Source organism: Rattus norvegicus, chromosome 1, assembly GCF_036323735.1.
Source record: "Rattus norvegicus strain BN/NHsdMcwi chromosome 1, GRCr8, whole genome shotgun sequence".
NCBI classification, from domain to species: domain Eukaryota; kingdom Metazoa; phylum Chordata; class Mammalia; order Rodentia; family Muridae; genus Rattus; species Rattus norvegicus.
The window spans coordinates 191,827,602-191,845,998 of record NC_086019.1 but is presented as its reverse complement, the minus strand read 5'-3'; the positions used below and the strand labels follow the sequence as shown (position 1 = coordinate 191,845,998).

At 50.0% G+C, this 18,397-nt stretch overlaps 2 protein-coding genes across 4 annotated transcripts in view; both read right to left on the bottom strand.

Annotated features, from left to right (window-relative positions):
* Window positions 1–79: 79 nt before the first annotated feature.
* Hsd3b7 (hydroxy-delta-5-steroid dehydrogenase, 3 beta- and steroid delta-isomerase 7) lies at window positions 80–3,311 on the bottom strand. 3 transcript variants are annotated; one of them, NM_001398675.1, is made up of 7 exons: window positions 3,255–3,311; window positions 2,735–2,906; window positions 2,370–2,525; window positions 2,047–2,155; window positions 1,874–1,973; window positions 1,594–1,756; window positions 80–1,171 (listed from the first exon to the last, which is right to left on the bottom strand). In NM_001398675.1, exons 2-7 carry the CDS (start codon window positions 2,898–2,900, stop codon window positions 756–758), a joined length of 1,110 nt encoding a protein of 369 aa, NP_001385604.1. In that variant the 5' UTR covers window positions 2,901–2,906; window positions 3,255–3,311; the 3' UTR covers window positions 80–755. The 3 variants fall into 3 exon arrangements, with proteins under 3 accessions (NP_001385604.1, NP_647545.2, XP_038955467.1); NM_139329.3 differs by having other exon boundaries at window positions 1,594–1,663; XM_039099539.2 differs by lacking the exon at window positions 3,255–3,311 and having other exon boundaries at window positions 2,625–2,764.
* Window positions 3,312–3,831: 520 nt separating this feature from the next.
* The window catches only part of Setd1a (SET domain containing 1A, histone lysine methyltransferase), a 23,416-nt gene continuing 8,850 nt past the window's right edge, over window positions 3,832–18,397 (bottom strand). Inside the window, exons 7-19 of the mRNA NM_001427094.1 lie at window positions 18,302–18,397; window positions 17,387–18,175; window positions 16,718–16,894; window positions 16,441–16,528; window positions 15,638–15,795; window positions 15,432–15,519; window positions 11,657–11,977; window positions 7,220–8,281; window positions 6,688–6,860; window positions 6,495–6,605; window positions 6,210–6,329; window positions 4,748–4,885; window positions 3,832–4,652 (exon numbers count right to left, since the gene is read on the bottom strand). The exon at window positions 18,302–18,397 is cut by the window's right edge and continues 787 nt beyond it. Coding sequence (NP_001414023.1) covers window positions 4,479–4,652; window positions 4,748–4,885; window positions 6,210–6,329; window positions 6,495–6,605; window positions 6,688–6,860; window positions 7,220–8,281; window positions 11,657–11,977; window positions 15,432–15,519; window positions 15,638–15,795; window positions 16,441–16,528; window positions 16,718–16,894; window positions 17,387–18,175; window positions 18,302–18,397 — 3,495 coding nt within the window. The 3' untranslated portion in view covers window positions 3,832–4,478. The remainder of the gene's footprint in view (window positions 4,653–4,747; window positions 4,886–6,209; window positions 6,330–6,494; window positions 6,606–6,687; window positions 6,861–7,219; window positions 8,282–11,656; window positions 11,978–15,431; window positions 15,520–15,637; window positions 15,796–16,440; window positions 16,529–16,717; window positions 16,895–17,386; window positions 18,176–18,301) is intronic.

Sequence of the window (18,397 nt, the reverse complement as noted above, 5' to 3'; positions counted from 1 at the left end):
TCCTTCTGTCCTCGCATGGGACAGGCGCCGTGGGGAGGGAAGGCGCTTGGGTGAATGGGTCGGGGAACAAGCAGACACAGACTTGGCAAAGGATTTTAATCCAGGTGTGGCCAGATACAGGTTGGCATCCTCAGGGAGGAAGCTAACAATATCATAGCTGAATTTGTTAAGAAGGCAAGACATGGAAAACCATTCATTCCTTCAGTTTTCTTTAAAGCAAATTAAAAGAAAAATGTCTAAAAGAGATACACTTAAGAAAACGATTTAGCTCAGTGGTAGAGCGCTTGCCTAGCAAGCGCAAGGCCCTGGGTTCGGTCCCCAGCTCCGAAAAAAATAAAAAAAAAAGAAAAAGAAAAAAAAAAAGAAAAGAAAATGGAGAACCAGATGTGGCAGGAGCCAGGTCTGAAAATGGTACCTGGAGTAAGCAGGCCAGCAAGAGACCTCTGGAGTCTCTGTCCCTCCCTGCTTGAGAAACTAGAAACAGGAAGGGGTAGTGAGACCATTCAGGAATCAGTTTTTGCCAACTAGCTGGCAGGCCCGAGTTGGCACCAAAGATAGGCCTGCACCCAGACTCTGTCCTAGAACTTGGAGACTGGGATATGAACCAGGCACAGACGTGGCAGGGTCCATAGCACAGTCCTGATGTGTCTAGCAGAGTCAGCAGCTTCAAAAGGTAGCCATTTCTCTCCGTCCAGGCTTTTGGGGGCTCAGGACCTGGAGTGTGCCACAGTGGTCTCCAGTTCCTGGCCCTGCCATCACCAGGCGGAACCCTCCATGGCCTGCACCCAGTGAATGGTGCGGGCCCTGCTCTCTTCCCATGAGAAGAGGGGCTTGTAGCCGAAATGGCGCTGTGCCTTGTTGGTGCTGACAGTAAAGGTGGTGTTGGCCACAGCCAGAGTGTAGGGATTCAGCAGGGGTGTGTACAGCACCAGCGGCCGAAGCAGCCACTGCAGCAGAGCGTTGAGGGCAGCCAGCAGCACCAGTAGCCAGTAGGGCAGCAGTGGGTGGGTGCCTATCAGCCGAAGTCCACAGGGACTCAGAAACTCCATGTTGAAGTCCTCGTAGCTTTTATAAGGTGACTTATCATAGCAGAAATACACCTGGCCACCCATGAGTGCTGCCCGCTGCTCCAGCTCTCGGGCCACCAGTATATGCATCCAAGCCACATTGCCTACCAGTAGGGAAGGAGGGAGAGAAGCTGGCCTTGGTCCAGTCCTCTAGTCTGCCCCATGTAGATTTTGCCCACACCTCTCTAGAGTCAAGGTTGCCTCTTTCCAAGGCCCTGTAGCCATAGCCCTCCTGGGTGTCCTGAAGCTACTTGGTTCCCATGTAGATGCTACCCCTTTCCCAGCGGAGCTGTTGCTCCCATTGCTTCAGTGTTTGGCAGAACCTAGGACATGTTTTTATGTCGGCCCTCCCGACTGCTGTGGATACTTTTTCCTTTACAACTCATGCAGAAAATGCCCACATGCCCACCGTCTGCCTGAGTCACTGTCTGCCTGCCCTCGTGGGGCCAGGCATACACTCGTGCCTCTGCCGCCTTCAGAGCCAGTCCTCTCGCCCTGCCTTCCCCTTGCCTTTCCCTGTCCTTACCAACGTAGACCCGACCATGCTCCACGGAAGCTGGGATGGCCCGAAACAGCCGACCTCCAAAGCGCAGTCCCTGGTGATAGAAGTCTCTCATGACCTGATGACCTTCACCATAAATGCCCGTGGGTCGAAGGGCACATGTCACCAGGGGTAGCCCTCCATTGACCTGGTGGCAGAGGGAGATGTTGGAAGATGTGCCCACCCTCCCCACTATGGCTGGAGATGGGTGCAAAGCAGCCTGGGAGTCGGGCTCTGCCTCTGCACCCCAGTCTTTGCTGTGTACCTTCCTTCCATTGGCCTCGAGGACCAACTGCTCAGCGAGGGCCTTGCTACATGGGTAGGGATGCCTGTGGATGGCCTCATATGGGGTGTCTTCATTGCCCCTAGAGTGGGGGAGAGAAAAGATCAGTGCTGGAGGGAAAAGGGGGCTCTGAGATTACGTGGGGCTAAGCTCACCTGTAGAAGGGGTGGCCCTTGACATTAGGCCCTACCACTTCCATGCTACTCGTGTAGACCAGGAGCCGAGTCCCGGTCTGCACACAAGCGTCAATCACATTCTGTGTGCCTGTGAAGGGAAGGGTCAGATGCAAGCTGTGTCTTCCTGCCTCTTGATTTCCTTCCACCCCACCCAGTGTCCAAGGGGAACCACCTCAGGTCAGGACAGGGTGGGACAGCAATGAATGGACAAGGTTATCAAAAGGACAGGCAGGTCCTTGCATAAAAATCACTGGCCAGAGTCAGGCCACACACTGGGGATTAACAGGTAGGTAGCACCTCACCCTGCACATTGACTTTGTGGATGGTCTCTGGACTGGCCTTCCCAAACACATCTACCAGCCCAGCTGTATGGATGACCACATGAGATCCAGCCATGGCTGCTGCCACCTCGTGGGCCTGAGTCACATCCCCCTGGATGGCAGTCACCTGCACAGGCCCTGGTGGAGAGATGCGAGGCAGTGTCAGGGCTGGAGTCTTAGCCAGCTGCTGAGTTTGGCCTGCATATACCCTGGGAGCCACGTGAACCAATGACTCACCCTGTGTGGGGTGGAGAACAAACACAGAAATCATCTTTTCCACAAGCTGAGGTATCCCAGTTTGGGAAGGGATGGGACCTCCCTCCTCCTCACTGCCTCACTCCAGTCACCTGTTTTCAGCTCCTCCAGCCAAGAACTCAGGTGCAGGTCAAAGACACGCAGCTCCCGGAGCCTGGGCTCCCACTCCAGCAGCATTCGAACAATATGCTCCCCCAGGAAGCCACAGCCACCTGTGACCAGGTATACCAGTGCTGGCACCTGTGCAGAGTCTGCCATGGCCAGCTGTGGGAAGAGAATTTAGCTCACTAGAATTGCCTGCCCAGCTGCTCCACTGTTCCTAGAAGAGAGCTATTAGGTGGGAGCAGTGGGTGGGTGGAGAGGCTGAGCAGTAGCTGTGGGTTCGTTTCCTGTGCTTGTAGCACTAAGGCTCCCTGCCCTCTGACCCTAACTGCTGAGTCACTAGAATTGGACACAGAAAGGGATTAGGGACTGAGACAGATGGAAAAAATGACTAGATAGGCAAAGATAGCAAGGATAGGCAGAGAAAGCAAGGAGTTGGACAGGGAGGTTGGAAGGGTTCAGAACAAGTAAGAGAAGAGCCAGCCGGGCCTCAGTACCACCTCTGCCTACCTGTAGGAAGTCCCAGGGCGCCCAAACTGGCCACTGGGAGATGTTGTGTCCTGGACTGGTGGACCAGCTAGATGCACACAGGCTTCCTTCCTTCCGCTCGCTCCTCCCTCCTGGCTCATTCCAGGAAGGAGACCAGCCAGCCTCCACCCCTAGGGGCGGGCAAGGCAGTTTGGAGGGAATTCTCTTGCCAGAGTGCCCCCTGGTGGCCAGTCCACCCTCCAGGGGCACCTGCCCACTTGGTAATGTGAAGTATTTAGGGATAGTGGGGTAGAGCAGACAGGGTACCTCATCACTGCTATGTAACCTTGGTCCTTCCCTCCTGTGGGTTTCCCAATAGAACCACCCGCTGTGGTTCTGGGGAGGAAGAGTGAGGTAAACCTGATCTTATATAACTCTGGCTGGCGTCCATGGTGATAGTGGCATGGTTGTTGCAGCCTATTAGGTGGTTGGTCCAGAGCAGCACTGTGTCTGCAGGTTGATTCACCCAAACTCCAGGCCATCATTTTTCCTCTCTTTGCTTCACCCAGTGTCAACTTGCATCCCCCAATCTGCTCTTCCCAAAGATACTGACCAGGCATTTTTGTACAATAAAGTTTAATCACAATTATAAAAATGTGGTGTTGGGTTTCACTATTAACACTATGTACAGTCCAGCCCAACAAGAAGGGCCTGCCCCCCACCATCCTGGCCTACTGAGCCAGAGCCCTGAGACACCAGGGTGGGAGGGTGACCCACAGGGTCTGGCAGGAACAGATGAGGCAGGGTTCCAGGCACAGAGTTCCCAGGACTAGGGGCCAAAGGCCCCCCCAGGGGGAGAACATGGCCACTGCCCCAGAGACCCCTAAACTGGGGAGGGGTGCACATAGGGCAGAAGGGGAAGTCCCCATTAACATGAAGCAAAGGGCTATGCAGCCCCCAAGAATAGCATCTATACAGGCTGGTACCCCAGGTTTCCACAGGAAACAGCTGCTGGCAGCTACAAAACATTTACAGCTTCTTCTTCGCAAAGAAAAAAAAATTAAGAGGGCGGTTGGGCATGGGGTATAGGGAAGGCAGAAGTTAACCTCAAAGGACTGAGGCTCCCTTGCTGGACTCAGGGCTCCCTATCCCACATGTGGAGGTGGGGGCAGTGGGCCCTGCTGAGCCCAATAAGGCTGGGGGTGCTGGGAGCTTAGGGCACCAAGGGGGAATAAATAGGGGTGAGGGCACCGGTCCTGCCCCACCTCAGTTGAGGGAGCCACGGCAGCTTTCAGTGCCACACAGACATGGAATCTTGTTGTCTTCTAGTGGGAACTTGTAGTCATAGGTGATCTCCTCATCCACGCCAATGGGCTGCTTTGAGTAGATCACGATCTTCTTCTGAGACTCAATGGTGATCACCTTAGCATAGCAGTTGGGCTGCAGGAGGGACAGTGTGAGCCACAACCCCACCTCCCCCCTGCCCAGCCCTGCCCAGCCCTGCCCAGCCCTGGCCGGCCCAGCCCTGAGCGCACCGTGCAGCAGTGGTTGATGAACCTGGCAAGATTGCCACACTTGGTGGCATCAATGATGGTGTCGTGATCCACCCGGAAAAGGTAGCTGCTGCCAATGCCCTCCTGAACATAGCGCTTCTCCCGCATGTCTGCTACCATCTGAGGGGATAGACACACATCACTGAGACTCCAGCCACTGCACGGGCTAGACCTGCTCCCCTCTGGCCAAGCCACAAGCCCTTGGGGTCATGCTGATTGGGCCTGCATCCAGGTCTACCTGCTTCCACCCAATCTAGGGACTCTGGGGAAACCAGCACTGGCTCTTCTGAGAACCGTGTGGCCATAGTAGAGCCCCTAGCATGCTGTGGGCCCGGGGCAGCTTCTGAAACGGCAGTGACCATGCCTTGAATTGAATCTTTCCTAGGACTAGCCTTCCTATATAGGCACCTACTGGGCAGCTGGTGAGAGCAGATGGCAGATGGTCTGTGCCAGGACAAAGGCCTTGTTCTGTAAGGGGCTGCTACTCCTAGGAAATCGGTTAATGCAATTGCCACACTCTCACTAGGTGACCTCACCGCTTTGCAGAGCCCTGAGCCTCACGTATGCGCAGGAACAAATCTTGATCACACTTCTGTTCCTTCTGCTCAACCACATTCTTAGAGGTTAATGGGGATGGCCAGAGAAGGCCTCACCACCTTATTTTTACCCCTCACAGCCAACTACCTGGCTGACAACTACTTTGAACCCACAGGCTAGATCCCTGTCACCTCTGCTGCCACTATCTCATCCATACCTTGGCTCTGATTTGCCATTATGTCCCACTGAGGCCAGCCCACATGAACTCCTTTCCTCACAGGCCAGCTCCTTGCTTGCAGAGCTTCCGAGCCATTCTCCATCCACAAGGCCACTTTTCCAGGCTCATACCCGTCACTGGCCCTGACTAGGTTGCCTGAACAGATGTTTTGGCCTTATCCTAAGGGACTGTAGCTTCTGAGCCTTTGGACATAGTATCCCAGGAACAAGAACACACACATCCAACTGCCCTGGGAATTCATTACCCTTTAGCTCTCTGGGAGGTTCCAGGTCCCCACAATACCTATCACCCTCTAGTATCAAACACCATCTTTTAATATCATTGCTGTTCAGTGTTCCCTGGGGGAGTGGCAGTGGTAGCAACGAGGGAGGCTCTATACAAAATATCACCATTATAAAATTGTGGCATTTGGGGGAGAGGTGTGTGGTAGAGGGGGTAACCGGGAAGTGGGATATCGTTTGAGATGTAAATGAATGGAATGATTAATAAAAAAAAATGTGGCATTGGGTTTCACTATTAATAATCCAGTCCAACTAGAAAGGCCACTGAGCTGGAGACACCAGGGTGGGAGGGTGACCCACAGGGTCTGGCAGGAACAGATGAGGTAGGGTGAAATGCCGTGCTATTGTCCAGTCAGCAACTGGCCTGGTGCTGGGAGTGGAACCTCACCTGGCGGATGTTCTGGCCAACATATTCTATCACCATCTCGTCAGCTGCAATGGGTTCCATGGCAAACAGACCCCACTCATGGATACGGCTCCGGCCAAATCGGAGTTTCTTCTTCCGGAACTAGGGGACAGAAGGTAGCTTTAACTGCTGGATGCTCCTGCAAATTTGCACCTTCCCGTCCCTTCCCTTCAGCCCTCCTTGTTTCAAAGAATCCCACAGGGACAACTCTCCTTGCTGTAGTTTTTTTCACTGGGTCTCCTCCCTCTTCCAGTTTCCCCTCCTGACCTTGAGCTGATTTAGCTTTAGCAGATCACTATCCATGATGGCTGAAGTGCCAATAGCGCTTAGTAACCGCCGCTGCTCTGACCGCCGCTCAGAAAGTACCCGATTAGTCCCCTGTGAGCAAGACAAGGAGGTGGTGATAGTTTGAAGGACAGAAAGGAGGTAGTAAACTAGGGAGGACTCATAGTAGGGCTACCTGAGTGTCTACACCTTCCGGCTGCCGGGCTGAGACAGGGCACACATCCAAGTATTTGTCTTTCTCCTTCTTGCTGATGGGGTAGTAACCTTCACTGCGTGCAGAGCCTGTCTGATGCTCCCGGGGCCCATCTTGGGGCCGACGTTTGCGCTTTGGAGTGCTTAGGTTGGTGAGTGCAGGGTGTTAAGGAAAAGAACAGGTTCCTCACTGGCCAGTCTCTCGGGGCCCACACCTCCTGTCCAACCCAGGCCCTATCCACAGGGTTGCTTGTCTGATGGCAATGGGAGACTGGAGAAGGCAAGTCTAGACCTTACCTTTCTATCAGAAGAGACACAAGGCAGAGGGGAAAGACAGCTGGCAGCTGGAGAACCCCAAGGCTAAGCAAGACACAGTAAGTAATATAGACAGGAGGCCAGTGCAGCCCTAGGAATGACCTGAGGATAACATTTCTAGCCACATGACCCCAAGGAAAGCCTCAGCCCCGTGTCTTACTCAAGGGTTCAAATAAAATGGGCTCTGTGGCTCAGGATATTTGTGTGATGGACCCAGTGGGTGTCATTAAGCCAGTCAGCGCCACTGGTTTGCTGCAGCAGCCGCTCATATGTGAGTCGCAAATAGCTCATGTCTTCTAAGTCCAGGCCTGAGTTCCAAATATCATATAAGATGGTCATTTGCTCAAATTCACTCCTTGGCTCAAAGGAAGGAGGCGGTGGGGGTGGGGGTGGGAGTGGTGGCCGCCTTCTTCGAGTGTGGGAGCGGAGGCTGCGCCTCCTGATTGCCCCTTCCTCATCACTGCTACTGCTGCTGCTGCTGCTCTCTGAAGACTCGGACTCCTCTTCTTCATCTTCTTCCTCATCCTCTCCTTCCTGCTCTGGATGCTGCTGCTGCTGCAGAGGTTGCTTTGGCTCTTCTGCCTCAGCCACCACCACCTCAGGGGCCTCCAAGACCTCATCAGCTGGAGAACTGAAGAGTGCAGCAAGGGCAGGAGCTGGCTCCAGGGGCCGAGGTGCTGGTGTGGTAGGCGGGGGCTTGATGGCTAGGGCATAGTTGTGTTCTAAGAGAATGTGGCTGAGTAGAGGGCTTGGGCGCTCAGCCTCATCTGAGGTCTCTGTGGCCTCTGAGTCGTCACCAGTGGGTATGGCAGCCAACCCACGACGAGCTGGGGTCAGGGCTAGGTCAGCCAGTACTGCCAAGTCTACTTCTGTCCCTGACTCAGTGGCCTCTTCTTCCTCAGTAGAGCGGACACGACCTCCAGCTCGATTCCTACCCCCTCGGGCCACCTCCTCAGGCCAACTCTTGACCAGAGATGCATGGTCCAGGGGTAGGTTACGAATGGTCCGCTCTACAACCCGGGGAACTTTTCGAGAGACTGGACCAGGAGACTTGGCCTGCAGTGGAGAGGCTGTGGAAGGTTCTGGGACTGGTGCCTCCTCTGTAGCAGAGAAGGAAACAGTTTTCCGGCGTTTCTTGGGTGGGGGTAGGAGAGGAATAGGAGAAGAGGGGCGCTCATCCAGGCGTGGGGGAGGGTCTGGAGGTCCAGCTGGTGGCTCCGGGGGAGGCTGTGGTATGTTAGGAGGTGGTTCTTCAGCAGGACCTAAGGATGGAAACACATGGGCAAAGACCCCATCAGACAAAACTGGCAGGGTAGGAGACATGGGCTCAACTATCCTAGAGCAAGGAGCCTCATTTCATCAAGTTCTATCCTGTTCTGCCTCAGCTTCCATCTAGTGCACTCGTGCTTATATCTGTACAAACCTTTTGTTACACAGGGGATGCTGCTTGCCTCTCTCCTGCTCACACCATTCTCAGTTCTGTGAGCTCCCTGAACAGAATGGGGCTCTGTACCTGTTCATTATTCCAGCTGACAAAGGAATATGTCCAGGTCAGGTATGGGGAAAACTCAGAGCAGACAGATAAGCCCAGGAAGCTGTTGTTCAAACAGGATAACCAATCAAATCAATCTAGTAGAGTTAAACTTGGAAAAGGAGGGAGGGAAGGAATCCCATAAAACACTGGAATTTTAGCCTGTTTTTATAAGAACTTTAGCAATTGGTTCTAACATTTTTGGAACTAAATGGCAGTCAGTACCATGTCTGACTGGGCAGGCAGGGATCAGCTGTGCACTCTGCCTCAAGCTGAGGGCTCCTTACCTGGGAGCACTGAAAGGTCCTTCAGTTGTTGCACCTCGGCTCTGGATGTCATGTGGGTCTTGGCAAACTACACAACTTAGCATCCAACTCTGCTTCTTCACAGATCTCTCTGAGCTCCCTCCCTGCCTCAGGCCTTCAACTTATGCTACAATTGTGATACAGCCCGCAGGCACTACAGCTACTTTTTTCCTGGGAATTGCTCTCCTATATTCCAAGATTTTTAGAAACAAGGCCCTAGAAGTCAGTCCTCACAGTTAAGTCAGTCCTCCCAGTTTTCTCCCTCATGGCTGTCACTGACTGACACCACCAAAACTGCTGCTTAGTCCAAGCCAGCTCCATCCCTTAACGCTTGCCTTCCATCTAAACCATTCACCTGAAACTTGTAATTCTAATGACCTATCAGGTCCAAGACACTTCTATCTTATTGTAACTTCTCCTGTGGCCCCATAACATGGTCTAATTCTGCCTTTTCTAATTCATTCTTTCTTTCTCTCTCTTTCTTTCCTTCCTGTATCTATCCATCCACCCACCACCCATCCAGTTAGTACTGGACACTGAACCTCATGCATGCCACACTGAGCTAGATTGCTAGCCCTTTGTAAAATTTTATTTAGATACAGGGTCTTGCTAAAATGCTTAGATTAGCCCTGAGTAGCCTCAAACTTGATATCCTCCTGCCCGATTTTCAAGCAGCTGGGACTATACCCCTGTGACACCATACCTGACTACTCCTTCCTTTAGAAAACAAAACAAAAAACTTTTCTATACATGGTTGCTTTCCCTGCCTGTGACTCCCCTAAAATGAGAATCACAGACGGTTGTTAGGTCCCATATGGGTGCTAGGAGCCCTGGGAATGAAACTTGATTCCTCTGCAAGAGCCACTGATGATTACAACCACTGAACCATCTTTCTAGCATCCCACTCCTTTTTGAAAGATAGAGAAGTTGGAGAAATGGCTCTGTGGTTAAGAATGTTCTCTTGTTTTTACACAGGACCCAGGTCAAATTCCCAGCACCCAACTACATATAATTCTGACACCCTCATCTGGTCTCCATGGGTACTGTATGCATGTGGTAAATAGACGTATATATAAACACTCACACAAACACATTTTAAAAAGGAAAAGAAAAAGAATGCCTCATATGTGTCTCTCTAGGCTGCCTTCTAACTCACTGTGTAGCTAGGGATGACCCTGAGCTTTTGACCTTCCTGCCTTCACTTCCCCAGTACTGGGATTATAGAAGTACACAACCACAACACCAGGTTTTTATTACCATCCTTTTAAAGTGGTGCTTAGCTTGACATACAAAGCATACCTGTCCCTTACCTCACCCCTGCCTACCCTCTCTCATCCTGTGTTCTCCAGAGTGAGTGAACAGCTGAGTTCACACCAATGCTCTCACTGCTCTTGGGCAGCCTGTTCTTCCCAATTGCTAATGTTTCTAACTGGAGGGGCAGAGATCTCCACTCAACTCCAGGTCATCAGTGCCTGTAATCCTAGGTCACTTTACTAAAAGTCCATCCTTTCCTGGCATATAGTATTATAAGTTATCTATCTCTGTCTTCCTCCATTTCTACTAATTTTCTGTCTCTGAACCCAAGTGTAGGTTCTCAACTGTCCATTTTGGGGTTTTGAGATAGGGTCTTTCACTGGGACAAGGAGTTCAGCCCCAGGGATGTTTCTACTTTTCTAAACCTAGGGTTACAAATGCAAGCCACCACACTTTCAGGTAGGTGTTACAAATGAAACTCAAAGGTTCTTGGGCTTGTGTGACAAGCATTTTACCTACTGGGCTGTATCCCTATCCCAGACTTTATTTTATCTGTATCCTCTCTAATGCTACTCTTATCTTCCTTCCTCTTTTCCTGCCACAATGGTCTTCTTGAAACATAAATGTGGCCCCCAAAATGGAAGAAGAACAATGCTTTCTAAGTGGCCTTCAGCTGCCCAGAGATTTGGGAGTAGTATGAGTTGCCGTAGATGCCGGGAATGTTAATTACGAGGGATGAATAAGTCCCAGCTTCCCATCCTTCATCTTTCTGGCCTCTCCAGAGGCTCCTCTCTCACTCTTCTTTGTAAAGCATCTTTCAAATCACCATTATCTAGTCATAGCTTCCAATGGCCCTCAAAGCAGAGACAAAATTCCTTACATGGGTTCTGCATTTTGCAGGGCTGGTCATCACCGACTTCTACAGTTCTGGCCACCTTGCGCCCTAAATTTCCAACCTACCCAAGGGTGAGCTTTCTTCCAAGCCTTCTAACTTGCTGTTCTGGACCTTATGTAGAGCATGTCTATCTGCCCGTTCCTCCCTCCTCATTGTTCTATCCAGACTCTAGCTCAACTGTGCTTCAGCAGGAGGATGTTCCCAGGCCCACAGATGCCCTCAGGAATCTGAGTTCCTTGTACTCTTTCTTCATAGAACTTATTGGGTTGAAATTATAGTTATTTCTATGCATTTATTGCTTAACTGGCCTTATTTCCCTGTAGACTGAAAGCTTTATGAGGATGAGAACAGTGCCCATCAGACACATCACATCTTGTACTGCTCCTGGTAGTAGGAGTAGTAGTGCTCAATAAACTCTACTCTACTGTATGAATAAATGGTCCCTGCAGTAGGACCATCATATGCATGTGCTATAGAGTAACAAGGACTACACAAGGCTACCGGAGCTCAGCTACGAACTAGTGTTACTATGTGCCCATTTAACTGCTCCACACAGACAAAGCACCCCAGGGATAGACTGTAGGTGGAGACCATTCTCTAAGACACCGATGAACATATATCTTAGTCATAGCATCTGTCCCATGCCACCTACCTGCAGGCTGTGTGGATGTTGTTTCCTTTTCAGGGAGAGGCATGACAGGGGAGTCTACAACCCTGTCTGTCTCAGGCTTTTCATCAGGAGCTGGAAGGGGCTCTGGAACTTCTCTGGGAGGTGGTGAAGCTGAGGGAATGACTGCTGACTGTTCTTCTTCTTCAGAGGAGGACTCTGATGAGGAAGATGAGGAAGATGAGGATGACGATGATGGAGAGGAAGAGGAGCTACCGCTCTCGGAGTCCGACGTGCTACCATCTTCACCGTCTGAATCAGCATACAGAGAGCACTGGGAGGACGAGTCGCCGTCCTCATCCTCACCTGGAAATCCACAAGGGGTAATCAGTGGTCAAGAGGGGGATCATTCACTAAGTACTCTGGATGTGAGGCTCTAGGCCAGGTGCTGGAAGCCCAAGAAGTTAAATAAGCAAGTATGTGTTCACAGTGACAAACATCAGTATAAGGAACTAGAGAATGAAGGAAAGAAAGGCCTGGATTCTGCTTGAAGAAACAAGTCTGGGAAGGTCCCCGCCTAAGGAAATGCTAAAACCAAGGTGATAGTCTATCACAAAGAAATGGAGATGAAGACCCGGTCTACAGAGAGAGAGTTCCAGGACAGATGGATGGACGAACAGAGAAACAGACCAACTGACCAACCGGCTGACGAACCTGGAGACTGGCAAGCAGTTGGCCTAGACCACCAGTGTGTCTGTAGAAAATAGACTCAGAAAGAATTCTGGAATAAACAGTACATGCCTTGAAAGTAGGTGTTTAATCTTAGCACTCAGGAGGCAGAGGCAAGTGGATCTCTGTGATTTGAGGTCATCCTGGTCTACAGAGTGAGTTCCAGGATATCCAAGGCTACAAAGAGAAACCCTGTCTTGAAAGACCAAAAATAATTAAAAGAAAAAAGTAAGCGGTAGTGGTACATGGAATACCAGAAATCTGGAGGTGGAGGCAGAAGACTGGTTGGGGGACTGGAGAGATGGCTCAGTGGTTAATACCACTGTCTGCTCTTCCAGAGGTCCTGAGTTCAAATCCCAGCAACCACATGGTGGCTCATAACCATCTGTAATGAGATCTGATGCCCTCTTCTGGTGTGTCTGAAGACACAGACAGTGTATGTGTGTGTGTGTGTGTGTGTGTGTGTGTGTGTGTGTGTATATGTATGTATGTGTATATATATATAATATATAATATATATAATATATATATATATATAAATATAATATATAATATAATATATATGCATATATATATTCATATAAATAAAATCTTAAAAAAAAAGATGAATTGGTTGAAGGTCATGGTCATCTATATACCAAATTAGGGGTCGAGATGGGCTACCTGAGACTTTTCCTCAAAAACAAAACAAAACAAACAAACAAACAGACAAAAAACAAACAAACAAACAAAAAAAACCCCAAGATGTCAGCAAGATAGCTTAGTAGGCCCCTGTTGTCAAACTGTTGACCTGAGTTTGATCATTAAAACTCGCATGGTGGAACAACACACACACATACCATGGCATAGCCTTACAACATTATATACACCACACTTACTGAAGATTGGTATTGGGTGAGAGAGCAGTAAGAAACCCCAAAGAAGCATAATGGGAAAGGGCTGTAATTCTAGCACCTGAAAGGCTAAGTCAATGAGGCCAGGGAGAGAGAAAGGGGGGAGAGAAAAAACAGATGTACTGATGAATTCATAATGGAATAAACAGAAGGTGGTAGTGGGGGGAGAAACTAGAACAAGGTGAGACTAACTGAAAAGAACGTATGTGCAGGGTCTAGACTTCTGACTATACAAATGGCCTGTAGGTCACTTTAGCAGAAAACAGGGAGTCAAGCAAAGACTATGTAGAGAGGAGAGTACATTTTAGAAAAGACAATTTTATTAGCAGTTTCGAAAAATTAGAACAGAAGGAAGGAAATAGAGGTAGAAATCAGTCAAGACTGCAGCAGAGAAGCTGGGGGCTACAGGTCAGTGGTAGGATGTTAGTCTAGCATGAAGCCAAAGGTTCGATCCCCAGCACTGCCTGCATGTTTGCATGTTTGGCACGATGACCTATTTGTAATCTTAGCACTGTTTAGGTAGAACAACTAGAAAAGGATACAAAAGTAAGACCCTCCTGGGCTAAAGACCCTGTGCCTAAGAACCTAAACGAGAAAAGCAGAACAGAAGAGCAAAGGTGACAAATTCAAAATGCATGTAGGACCTGAAGAGAGAGGAGCCAAAGGACCAAGAGGAGGGAGCTGTCTTCATTCTTAGCAGGTAACCTGATCCTGTGCTTCTTCAGTGAGACCTCAAGATCATCACTGCTATCATCCCCAGTCACTCTGAAAACAGTGTTTCCGAGGAATTCCCTGACTGCCATGCAGACAACAGTGGCTCTTTCCTCGGGTCTAACTATTAGAAGTTACTGCCCTATTTCAGTGTCCTTAAAATGTAATCTGTGTAATGACACAGGGACTTGTGTAACCTGTCTCTTGCCCTTTTTCTAGTCTCCTCCAACAAGTTCTTTTTTTTTTTTTCTTTTCGTTTTTTCGGAGCTGGGGACCGAACCCAGGACCTTGCGCTTGCTAGGCAAGCACTCTACCACTGAGCTAAATCCCCAACCCCCAACAAGTTCTTAAAAGCAGAACCACATCTTGTCTGCATCAAGACTTTGTCTGAAGTTCTTAAAACACACACACATGGGCTGGAGAGATGGCTCAGAGGTTCAGAGTATTGACTGCTCTTCCAGAGGTCCTGAGTTCAAATCCCAGCAACCACATGGTGGCTCACAACCATCTGTAATGTGATCTGATGCCCTCTTCTGGCGTGTCTCAAGACAGCTACAGTGTACTCATATATAGTAAATAAATCTTTAAAACACACACACACACACACACACACACACACACACACACACACACACACAGACAGAGAGAGAGAGAGAGAGAGAGAGAGAGAGAAAGGTTTTAATGTACATTTCTTCTAAAAAAAATTATTTAGGGGTTGGGGATTTAGCTCAGTGGAAGAGCGCTTGCCTAGCAAGCTCAAGGCCCTGGGTTCAGTCCCCAGCTCCAAAAAAAAAGAAAAAAAAATTATTTAGTTTATGTGTATGCTTGAGTGTATGTATGTGTGCCGTATGTCTGTGGAATTGAAAAGAATGTGTTGGATCTCCTGGAAATGAAGTTAAGGGCAGTTGTGAGCTACCATGTAGGTTCTGGAAACCAAACGTGGGTCCTCTGTAAAAAGCAGTTAGTTCTATTAAACACTGTGCTATCTCTTTCCAGTCCCTCAATACATACTTCTGAAGGAATGCAGATCACTAAACCATGTACAATCTGTAGAAGCCAACAGACACACAATTAGGCGGAAGAGTGTCTGTTGATGGCAGAAGAGATGAAGGGAAAAGAAAGGAACAGACTGGTGGCTCGGCCTTACAGGAAAAGCAGCTCTAAGATGAGATCATCCAGATTGGTAGTATCAAAGGGCAAGAGGAGAAAGCATACCCTTCACCTCGAGGACCTGGGGAAAGAAACAGACTGTGCAGAGCTATCCACAGAGAGACTGGTTTCAGAAAAGGGAATATTCTGAATTAAAGGGGTTCACGTTCTAAAGAGTCCCAGGATTTCAATGGACATTGCAGAAACAACTGTCATTGCAAAGGGCAAGAATGGCCAGAAGTCCAGCAGGAAAGTCACAAACATTTAGAAAAAGACAAACCAGAGAGGATAATCCCTTCATCCCCAAACCTGAACTCTACTCAATGGCCTGTACTCACCATCTGATGCCTCTGCTTCCTTCTTGGTGGCATCCACAGCTTCTTCCCGCTCTTCATCTTCCTCATCTTCCTCATCATCATCCTCATCCTTAAGAAACAAGACAAACTGACACTAACAGGATAACGACACTGGGTTCCACCTCAGGGAGAAGCTGGCTGTGCCAGCTTCAGGAAAGGCAACACCAGGTGCCTAGCTAGCATCTTACCTTCTCTGAGGAAGACTCCTGGGATGCCTCCTCCCCTTCACTGTCCAGAGCAAAGGATTTCCGGTGTTTGCCTTGGGTCTTGCCTCGTTCTTCATCTCGCTTCGGAGGCTTGGTCCCTGGACGTCCTGGTTCTCCAGCTTCCTTCTCTCGCTCAGGATCTGCAAGAGGAAGTCAGAGCAGTTGCAATCTATCAGTAGTTACTGCTCTGCCATCCTGGAGGCAAGGAACACTATTGCCCACTGTACTAACAGGGCCCCCTTACTCAGTCCGGAAACTGGAACACACTGGCATGTTATACAATTTGAAGTACACCCCACACATTTTCTTTGATCATTTTCTAAGCTGGGTGAAAGAGGACGCCAACTTGTTTTATTTGGACCAAGAAATAATATAAGGCAGGGAGTTCTTCAGGGAGACACATCTGACTCAATAAGTAGCCTCGAGTACCATAAGCTACCAATCAAAAGCCCAGACTTCAGCAGACTAGGAAGGCTGCACAACAGAAGCACTGGGTAGTGAACCTGGATAGATAATTCTTCAGGTTCTGATTCTAGACAATGAAATTCCTACTTTGTAGTTGCAAACACCAAGACACAAAAACACTTATGTCAGCACAGCAGAGAAAAGAACCATAACTAAAATGCAAGAAGACTGACTGATACTCTGATGCCTCTGGAATGCCTTCCATTCACTTTCACTCTGCATCAAGAGAGCCTTTCCCTCAGAGATACCCTGACCTCTTCACCTCTCCTTTTGTTTCCTATTAGACCAAGGAGACCAGCCTTTTCCTTCTGCCTACTTACCATCTTCATCTTCCTCAGCTGGAGTAGAGGGCCTGGGCCTCTTTTCCTCACTGGCCTCTGAAATTTCTGATGGCTCTTTCCGTTTTACCTGGCAGATGCAGAAAGATAGGGCCTACTTAGCTCAAACAGAGACAAGAATGAGGAAAAGGGAGGAAAAATTAAAAACAAAAAACACCTCAACCATCACCATCCACAGCCTCACCCCACTCCCATACACCATTTCCCACCACTGGGAAGGGAGGCCCACCAGCTTCCCCACCAATAAATTCCTGGATACCTTGAATGAAGGCAACCGCAGGGCCCCTCGCAGCCCTGACCCAAAGGCAAAGGCCTCAATGCCTGTGATACCGCCACTCTTGGCCCAGTCTACGAGGGACAGCATGCCGGGCTCTTTGAGCTTCATCTTTTCTTTGTCCTCTTCCTTGGCTTGCTGTTTGGCTGCATTCTGGAATGGCTGCAAATAGTAGGGAGGCCAAGCTGAAGAACCCAGAGCACAGGTATAACCTCCTGCCCAAGAAGCAAGAGTGTGCTCAGGAACAGCAGCATGCATTATCACTGTGCTAACACTAGCAACCTCTGGCAAGTTAAAGCAGTGTCTCAAGTCTGATAATCCAGGCCATCCACCCCCAGGAAACAGTTACTAATGCTTACCAGGCTACAAATGGTAGAACTAAATGCAAGCCCAGAAACGTGTTCATGTTCAGTTCACTGTAAAGCAGCAGAGAAGCCAGGACAAAGCTCTTCTGACACAGGCCCATGCTCACCTTTTGCTCTGTGTCATAATTCCCTACCCCATAATTCCCACAGCCTTACTATCCATCCATTTCATTTTCTCTTCTCCCTACTTTGAATTGGGCAATCTAGGGAAGTCAAAGGTCTATCTCTTTCAGCAAACAAACAAACAAAAACCGAACATGCCAACAGACCCAGCACTAGACCTCCTCACCTTGGCCTTCTCTTCCTTGCTCTCCCACCACTGGTCAAAGGCTCCAAAGGCCACATTCTCGACCATCTTTCGGTTAAGGTCTCGCTGCATAATGCTCTTCATCTCTTGGACAAGGGTGGCCAGCACACGACCCACTGTGCCTGCTGACGGTAGGGCCTTGCTTTCTGCTATCTCTGCTTCCTCCCGATGAGGCAGCCGGGCCTCCTCTCCCGAGACTGAGGAAGAGGGCAGGGGCTCGGCTGCCATAGGCAAGGGCAAGTGGTAGGCCTCCCGGGAGTACGCCCCACGACCTTCTTGCCCTTGTGTGTACAGAGCATAGGGCAAGCCATAGGCTGCCTCTTGTGGAGGTGGAAAAGGGAGGAAGGCCTCGCCGAAGGCCCCGCCAGGAGGACCAGCTGAGGCTGCAGTCAATCCCTTGCCCTGCCGTAATTGGTGGAGCCGTGTTAACATCTGGGTCTGCATCTGGAAGGACATGGGCATCCCTCCCCACTGTGCCCCAAGTCGATCCATAAGTTCCAGGGAGTTCACAAAGTCATAGATGTGGGGTGGTGGTGGGGGTGGTGGAGGGTACTCAGGGGGTGGTGGGCCATCTGGGTGGGGTGGGAGGAGGTAGGCAGGTTGGTGGGGAGGATAGCCTAGGGGAAGGGAGGCAAGGTAGGGAGGAGGAGGGGGAGGCGGTGGAGGCGGAGGCGGCGGTGGCTGCTGTGGGGGTGTTGGGGCTGGAGGTGGTGAGCCACCCCTGTCATCATCAGAGATCTCCATATCTTCTCCGGAAGAACATGGAGAAGCCTGTGGGGTATGGAGGAGAGTCACAGACAGCACCTGCTAGAGCTCCCTGAGCTTGCCCTCACACTGGTCTTCATGTCTGAGCACCTTCCCTCCCCCATAAGCTATAAGCTTCCATTCCAGGCTCACCTGGTTCTGTCCATTGGCCTTTGGTGACTCCCGGGCAGCCCCTGGTTCTCCACTCCCTGTAGGTGCTACATCTTCAAAATTAGCTGGGGCAGGAGG